We start from the raw sequence: 8,807 nt of genomic DNA on the forward strand, positions 1-8,807 counted from the left end.
AGCAAGGCCTGGCGGGGGGGGGGGGGGGGGGGGGAAACAAAATAGGTGTTAAAAGATCCACATTCACTCGATATACGCACACATGAACCTGCACAGTGAAGCATTTGCAGATAAGAACATGTTTACTCGACCTTTCTTCCCCTGTCAGCTCACAGTCTGTCGTGTTTTTGACAAGTACGGGGCTTGGGGGACTGGAGAAGAGGCTCACAAAAGCCATGATGGTTGGAAGCGGAACTGGCCCTTCTCCGCAACCAGAGTAAGGAGCATCAGTCACTCGTTGGCTGAAGGTTTTGATATAACGTTACTGACAGTCTGGAGGAAAAACTCACGGTTTACGCGTCTCAACAACACATGAGACGCTTAACAGACATTATATCCGCTCTCATGTTTAACGCTGTCTCAACACAGCTTTGATACCCTCAGCTTTGTGTATGTCCCCGGCGGTTTCACAGATGCCCTGGTGCGAGACTGCAGACGCAGAATATTGTGTTTATGTTCGAAGGCTTTTTCTGGATCTTCCTCAGACATGGCGCCCGCAACTCTTTCGTGAAAATGGCTGCGAGGATCTTGCAGAAGCCAGTGGTCCCGCCCAGTTTGTAAGCGGAGCCAATCGCTGGGTTTTCCGCCGTGGCGGCGCCACAAAGACTCGCTCTGCTATTGGTTGAAGCACTGGCGCCTAAGCGCGAGAACAATTCTCTCTTAATCTATTGGCTATTGAGGATGCCATTGTTTTGAGCTCGCCGTACAAGTTAGGATGACGCATTATTTATATTCTTATGTTTATTACTTTATTAACGGTTTTGCTTTTGCTTTTATTTGACCAATATTTATTTTTCCCGAAGCACTGCGATGTACTAAGCTCTTGTACGTGTTTTGGAATTTAATAAACAAGAAAACAAATAAATACATACATTTAAAGACTAAATATTGAACACGACTGCGATTCAAAAGTAGCCCAAGATCTAAGTGAAACAGATGGAGCCAAATTAAACAATGTATAAGCTTAAAAGCTTAAAGGAATAACTTTAATAGAAATTCCCAAAGTAATACCAATGTACTACATAAAGAATTAGTCATAAATAGCCTGTTTATTTTGTGTAAGTGAAGATGACAATAAAGTATGTATGTTAGACTATGCAGAAAAAGTTATACAAGTTCCACTACATTTACAAACTCTTTAAACAGTGATCAACAAGCTTAAGCATAGACTTTTGATACCTATAGAGATGCAGACATTGTGTATACTATACTTGAGATTCAATTCTACACAAATGTGAAAATAAAAGTATTTGTCTGTGGCCAAAATATAATAATAATAATTATAATAATATAGTTTGGAGTCACACTCGCCTTAAATATTTTATGTTTCCTGAGAGGTATTCATTAAATTCAAAGATAAGGATGCTTCTGATTCATCACTTGTGTCTTTTATCTCATCTTCGGGTGGTTTTGATGTCTTTTGCCATATGAATATAAATAGTACAGTTAGGCACGCTGGTAATACAAATCCAAGAAGAAAGGCAATCATTGCAGTAAGTACATGTTCTGTGATTTGTGACAGAAACAAAGATTTCTCCCCTGAAACAAAAAGACAGAGCAAGTCAGTTGAGTTTTCACATATTTTTTCATTATGCTCCTATAAATTATTCATGCCCTTGTGAGTGACTTACCATAGGTTATCCTCATTTTCCCATCAATGCTTAAGTGTTCAATCTCACAGGTAACATCGTGGCCGCTCACGTTACTAAGGCTAAGATAGGAGGTCATCTGGAAAGTGCCATCCTTGTGAGGGAGTATTCCAGTAGTTGATACACCAAAATAGATTGGCCTTGCTTTTTGGGTCCAGCGTACTTTAATGATGTTTGGATAAAAGCCACGCACATCACATTTAATATATTGATCCTTTTCTCCTCCAGACGACACATATACTGCAGGTTTTGCTACATTTGAAAAGTAAGCAATTGTTTATCAAATTTGCAATGTGAAACCAACTGAATATAAGAGAACAGAGACATCCAATTTACAGTGATAGACATATACTGCAGATTTACCTGCCCTGGAGAGAGAGTTGTTGGACTTTAGGAAGACAGTTTTCACTGCAGAACACACCTTTACTAGTCGTGCCTCTTTTCTCTTAATGTATTCTTTGCTCTTTCTCTCTTCTGCTAAAAGCTGACCAGATTCACTCGTAGCAACCACAGCTTCTTTCACCAAATCCACATGCATGATATCTCTGCCATCATACCCATAGCGCCAGAAACGGCTTACTTGCCCTTCATTGTTGAATGCACATCCAATGAACTGCTGGTATGCATGTTCTTCTAAAATAAACCAATTGCAAAATGGTTACTACTAAATATCTACAGATCACATGCAGGTAATTTGATGTTAAAATATACACAGAACCTATTTGCACTTGAAATTTTTGTTAAGCCTTTGTCTTATAAATTTCACAGTTTAAAGTTAATAAATAAGCATATCTGGACTGATGTTTCCTTTTTGGATATGATCCAGGCTTGCACACAATCTCCTTAAAACATTTACCATTGTTTTTTTTTGTTATATTCTCCCACACAATATTACATTAAATATAAAAAATATATTGGACAAAATGTCCTACCTGCTGCAAGGATGGTATTAAAGAAAGCCATGACGAAAAGAAAAACTTGCATTTTGTTTTGTCAGTGACCCATAGCGCCAGAAACGGCTTACTTGCCCTTCATTGTTGAATGCACATCCAATGAACTGCTGGTATGCATGTTCTTCTAAAATAAACCAATTGCAAAATGGTTACTACTAAATATCTACAGATCACATGCAGGTAATTTGATGTTAAAATATACACAGAACCTATTTGCACTTGAAATTTTTGTTAAGCCTTTGTCTTATAAATTTCACAGTTTAAAGTTAATAAATAAGCATATCTGGACTGATGTTTCCTTTTTGGATATGATCCAGGCTTGCACACAATCTCCTTAAAACATTTACCATTGTTTTTTTTTTGTTATATTCTCCCACACAATATTACATTAAATATAAAAAATATATTGGACAAAATGTCCTACCTGCTGCAAGGATGGTATTAAAGAAAGCCATGACGAAAAGAAAAACTTGCATTTTGTTTTGTCAGTATTCACAACACTACAAGTTGAATTTCAAACGTGAAAGTAGGTATTTTATATGCTGTGCCGTAATGGTGCAATCAAGTTATTTTTCACCTACCACTTTTATATTTGCAATCACTTTATATGGGTTTAATCTTTAATGAACTGACTAAAATTCTTAGGGAAAAAATAATTCCAGCCTGTAAAAGGAAACCATGACATATCAAAAGTGAAAGTATGGAAAGAAAAACTGGTCAAGACATCATGTGATTGTCATGTGACTGATATTTTATCGGTCGGTTTTAACAGGAACACATTGGCTTTTGGTTACTTTCTGTGAACCAAACTGTGTGAATGGCAAACATGGAAATCATACAGACATTCATATTAATACTTCTGCTTTCTCCTCAGATCATCATGTGGACAGGTGAAGTTATAATATTGCTTTCTTTTCTCATCCCTCCTCTTTAACAGGAAGTAATGCATCATTTAGACAACAGGAAGATAAGAATCTTAGCATGTGTAAATCCATTGCATTTATTAATTTGCAAAATACTGTACTGCTTAATAATATTAATGAATAAGTTGTTGTTTTTTTAGACTACCAGACAGCAAATATCCTGGCCTACACACGGACGATGGAGAATGGCTCCATAGACCAAGCGCTGGTTGTTTTGGTGAATGAAGCCACATTTGCATACTTCGACCAGGCAAAAAATACATTTGTCTTGCGTCCCAGTGCAAGCGCTGGGTTCTCAGTTTTAGAAGACAGCGATCGCTCGTTCTGCATGAATGAGGTGTTAGCAGGATTTTATCGACAAACGAATTACCTGGAGAAACTCAAACAAGAAACAAATTCATCAAAAGCACTTTTGGGTAATCTGATCAGAAGTTATGATGTCATTCTAAACCGACAGGGGAACGAGATGCTGCGATGAAATCATCGCTTTGGGAACACCTTCGGTGTGATGAATGTCTGAAGCCCTTATACATCACCCCAATTTATTGGCCAAATAGCGCTTAGCAACGCCCCCAATGCGCACGTAGGCGAGCTATATAGCGGACTGCGAGCTATTTCCATCAGATTTCACAGATTTTCGAAGAAGCGCTATCAAGGTACGGAATGGCCAAGCATCGCAGCATCTCGTTCCCCTATTCAGGGAACCAAGGTTACATACGTAACCGAGATGTTCCCTCTCATAGGCTCACTTAAATGCTGTGATGACGTCATCGATTTGGGAACGCTATACCATAACGCCTGACGTACCTTGGATAGCTGGAAGACCGAGGAAAGCATCTGCTCAAGCGGATAAGACCCGGGAGCCATTAGCCATCCTCACGTCCAGACTGTAAAACTTGATGAAGGTGCTAGGAGAGGACCATCCTGCCGCAGCACAAACATCTTCCATCGAGGACCCCTTGAAAATGGCCTGAGAAGAAGCCACTGCTCTCGTAGAATGAGCACGCACCCCTAGAGGCGAAGTCAAGCCACGCGCCTCATAGGCCAAAGAGATAGCCTCCACTATCCAGTGTGACATTCGCTGTTTAGTGACAGCAGAACCTCTGCTCCTACCACCAAAACACACAAACAACTGGTCAGATCCACGCCACCAAACCGTGCGGTCGACATAGATCCTAAGTGCCCTAACTGGACAGAGATTCAGGCTAACTGACCCCTCTTCAACTGGGGAAAAAGCCTCCAAGACCACTTGCTGAAAACGAAACGGAGTCGAAGCAACCTTCGGGAACATAATCAGGCCTAGGTCGCAAAAAGACTTTGACCAGCCCCGGGGCAAAGTCCATACATGAAGGACTGACGGATAGAGCCTGCAGATCCCCTACTCTCTTAAGGGAGGATAAAGCCACCAAAAGAACCAAGAGCTTCTCTGACACAGACTCCATCGGTTCAAAGGGATGGCCTGTCAGGCCCTCCAACACAATCGATAAATCCCAAGAAGGAAATCATGCTGGGCGGAAAGGCCTAAGCCGTCTCGAACCCTGCATAAAACGTGAGACTAGGGGGTGATGACCAACCGAAACACCCCCTACGAGTGCATGCCCCGCTGATATGGCTGCCACGTACACCTTAAGAGTGGTGGGAGTAACCCCTTCAGAGAAACGACTCTGAAGAAACTCCAGTACTGAACCAATAGGGCAGTGGACTGGATCCAAAATACGCTGTCTACACCAAGAGGCAAAAAGTCTCCACTTGAAAGCATATAAGCGTCTCGTGGAGGGAGCTCTAGAATTCATAATAGTGTCGGTAATCTCAGCCGAGAGACCAGAACACATTAGCGTACCCCACTCAGGGGCCACGCCCATAACTTCCATAATTCTGGTCGAGGATGCCAAATCATGCCCCGAGCTTGCGTTAGCAGATCGTGTCTGAGGGGAACCTCCCATGGAGGACCTGAGGAACTTCCTGTGCCTCCTGACGATCGGGATGTGAAAGTATGCATCCTTTAGATCGATGGTCACAAACCAATCTTCGGATTGGACCTGAGACAGAATGGACTTCACCGTTAGCATCTTGAACTTGCTCACTCTGAGCACAAGATTTAGACGACGTAAGTCCAAAATCGGACGTAAACCACCATCTTTCTTGGGCACAACAAAATAACGGCTGTAGAAGCCGGACTCCATCTGAGTGGGGAGTATCTCCTCTATAGCCCCTTTCTCTAGGAGTGACACGATCTCCTACTTTATTTGAGAAGGCCGCGAACCTCGAACGCAGTGCTTTTAGCCGTAAGCTATCACAGTGTCGACAATCAGAGAGGCCGCTAAGCGCCGCTTGGGTGTGTTGTAAGCCCAAACATTGCACGCACCTGTCATGAGTGTCTCCTCCTGCGATGAACCTGTCAAACAGCTCGATGCATCTCCTGTAGCTCTGATGGAAATAACGCGCAGCACGCTATATAGCTCACCTACGTGCGCATTGGGGGCGGTGCTAAGTGCTATTTGGCCAATAAATTGGCGTGATGGTATAAGGGCTTCAGACATTCGTCACACCGAAGGTGTTCCCAAAGCGATGATGTCATCGCAGCATCGAAGTGAGCCTATGAGAGGGAACTTCCAGAATTGAACTTGTCAGTCTTTTCCATGCAGTTACAATGATTGGGGACTTTCAATGGACCTTTTTCACATTTCCGGGTTTCTCAGAAGTGGAAGTCGTCATAGTTGGGTTAACTTGAAGAGCAGTGAATGGGAGAGAGTACCACAAATATATTTTTTGCATTCCCATTTGCTCAAATAGAAAAAATAAATAAAACTCCACGATAGTGACTTTCAGTAAAAGGAAAAAAGAGAGAGAGACTGATAACAGCAGTCAGAAGAGAGAACAATGTCAAATTTATCGTCCCTCCCATAGATGCTGCATTAGAAACACCCTTGCATTAGCTTTAACTAGTTTTTTTTTTGTAATTTGATGCAAAGGTAATATAATACAAAGAATAGTGTTATACATTAAAAAAAATACAAATATGAAAAACTTGTTTGAATGAAAGACCGTTAAACGTGTCATCACAGTCTTGTGAAAAGGGTCCATTGGATGTTAATGATTGATTTATCTAAAAAAAAAAAACTCTGAATTTGTTCACAAAAAAATTTTCAAACTACTCCTTTAACAACTATTCAAGTTTTCTTCAAGAATTCTTTCTTTTTTTTCTGCAGTACGTCCTTCAGTCAATATGTATACTGAATTTCCTGAAGAACAAGGAAAAGTAAATGTCCTTTACTGCTATGCCACTGGGTTTTACCCTGGTGACATTGAAATAAACTTTTATCTAAATGGCCAAAAGTCCACTGTGAAAGCAGAGACCTCTGACTTAATGTATGGGGAAGACTGGACCTTCAAAGTGTACAAGTATATGAATATCACCCCACAGTATGGGAACGAGTACACATGCGAAGTGAGACACAGTAGTTTGGCTGAACCTAAAATGACAGAGTGGAGTAAGTTTGTTCACTTTTTTGGAAATGTGAAATATAAAGTTTGTTCAAATAGTAATATATTGATAAAATCATTAATACAACTGTTTATTATTGTTTTTAAACTTTTCTGAAGGGCCTGAATTTTCAGCATCCACATCACATCTCTACTGGGCTTATGCACTACCTCTTGGCATCCTGTTGGGAATCATGGTATCTGTCCTGGTTTTAAGAAGACAACATTGTTCTCAATTATAATGGGGAAAAAACTGAACTGCAGTACATATGTTCATCTGAACTTTGTGGCTTATAGATGAGCACAGTATAAAACTCATTTAGGTAGAATCCATTACAATCTATAATTTAATATTTATTCTGCAAACCAATTTTATGCCTGGTTTCACAGACAAGGCTTAAAACCTAGTCCCAGATAAAAAAAAATGCATGTTTGAGCTGTCTTTACTTAAAGCAACATGCACTGACATATCTTAAAATATATCAGTGCCACTGATTTGTATCAAAATGTACACTAGAATTGTTTTTTATAAGGCACATTTAAAACAAACAAACCTTACTTAAATGCCCTAATTTAACTAAGGACTAATCCTGGCTTAATCTAAGCCCTGTCTGTGAAACCAGGCCTTAGTGTTCTTTAGTCACTTTAAAATAGTCTGTATTTACTGTCAGGGGCATATGTAGGCATGGGGACAGGGGCACGGGGTGCCTGCTCCAGAAAAATTAATAAATAAACAATGAATAAATAAAAAATCGTTTTTTTTTTACCTTAATAAGCACGGCACGCTCACTCAGATGTATAGGTCAGAGATGCAAACAAGGGGAGAACATTGTGCAGATCGGGGGTGTAACGGGGCTGACAAGACGTGAGACGTGCGGATCCATTCGCAAAGCTTTATTAAACAGAAGACAGAGGCGTGGTCATAACAGGCAGGGTCAAACTATGACAAACAGGTATATGGCGGGCAAAACACAAGAATAGTCCTAGGGCTAGCGCAGGTCGACGATCGGCAGACAGAATCAAAAAGGGGCAAGACTAAAGGGGTAAATCCAGGAAAACAGGCGAAGACCAGAAACCGAGAAAACAGGCAAGGCAAGGCAATACTAGGCTAGGCTAGGCTAGGCTAGGCGGCTAACGATGGCTCTGTAGTGTAAAAGCGTTATTAACAGATAGGCACTAAACAATACTCAGCAGAGGGAAGGGATCAGAGTGAGTGTTAAATAGTGAGGGAGTGATATGAAACAGCTGGGTGCAATCAGTGTTGTGCAATAGTGAACCAGCTGTGTGCAATCAGTGCTGTGAATGATGGGATATGTAGTCCGGGAAGATATGGGAAGGGTGACATCTGATGGTTAGCCGACGGAAGTTCATGGACCGGGGGAATGCTCCACATGGAATTTCTTTTAAAGATATTTGCTTTACATGCTCATTTGTAGTTACTTTAAGGTATTTTTTTAAATATTTTTTATTACCTTATATGTCCAAAACTGTAATTTTTCACACACAAACACAAAAAAAATGTACATCTTGTTGCAACATTTTACAAAAATCAAGATTCAATATATTTGGTCAAAATTCCATGCTATAAAAGATGAAGTGCTATGCAAGCTATTTAAGTCAATATTGGCTGATTAGACGGCAATGCTGCCCTAAAATGCAAAATGTTTTCCCTCTCTCTCTTCACCGTTCCCACATCTCAGACCTCAAATACATAAAATATTACCCCTTTTAGACAGTTTTTGAAGTAAAGAGTAAAGAAA

General features: G+C 40.5%; 3 protein-coding genes across 4 annotated transcripts in view; 1 reads left to right on the forward strand and 2 right to left on the reverse strand.

The window, feature by feature from the left end:
* The window catches only part of LOC107597633 (zinc finger CCCH domain-containing protein 6), a 19,973-nt gene extending 19,393 nt beyond the window's left edge, over positions 1-580 (reverse strand). The window contains exon 1 of the mRNA XM_016288787.1: positions 132-580. Coding sequence (XP_016144273.1) covers positions 132-217 — 86 coding nt within the window. The 5' untranslated portion in view covers positions 218-580. The remainder of the gene's footprint in view (positions 1-131) is intronic.
* Positions 581-1,348: 768 nt separating this feature from the next.
* LOC107597634 (H-2 class II histocompatibility antigen, A-F beta chain-like) lies at positions 1,349-2,675 on the reverse strand. 2 transcript variants are annotated; one of them, XM_016288788.1, is made up of 4 exons: positions 2,621-2,675; positions 2,052-2,321; positions 1,671-1,940; positions 1,349-1,578 (listed from the first exon to the last, which is right to left on the reverse strand). In XM_016288788.1, exons 1-4 carry the CDS (start codon positions 2,670-2,672, stop codon positions 1,361-1,363), a joined length of 810 nt encoding a protein of 269 aa, XP_016144274.1. In that variant the 5' UTR covers positions 2,673-2,675; the 3' UTR covers positions 1,349-1,360. The 2 variants fall into 2 exon arrangements, with proteins under 2 accessions (XP_016144274.1, XP_016144275.1); XM_016288789.1 differs by having other exon boundaries at positions 2,052-2,318; positions 2,621-2,655.
* Positions 2,676-3,403: 728 nt separating this feature from the next.
* LOC107597635 (class II histocompatibility antigen, B-L beta chain) lies at positions 3,404-7,402 on the forward strand. The gene is made up of 4 exons (XM_016288790.1): positions 3,404-3,531; positions 3,705-3,980; positions 6,774-7,055; positions 7,168-7,402. The coding sequence occupies exons 1-4, from the start codon at positions 3,459-3,461 to the stop codon at positions 7,287-7,289; spliced, it is 753 nt and encodes a 250-aa protein (XP_016144276.1). The 5' UTR covers positions 3,404-3,458; the 3' UTR covers positions 7,290-7,402.
* Positions 7,403-8,807: the final 1,405 nt, after the last annotated feature.

Source organism: Sinocyclocheilus grahami, unplaced genomic scaffold (genome assembly GCF_001515645.1).
Source record: "Sinocyclocheilus grahami isolate Dianchi unplaced genomic scaffold, SAMN03320097.WGS_v1.1 scaffold234.1, whole genome shotgun sequence".
Lineage (NCBI taxonomy): Eukaryota > Metazoa > Chordata > Actinopteri > Cypriniformes > Cyprinidae > Sinocyclocheilus > Sinocyclocheilus grahami.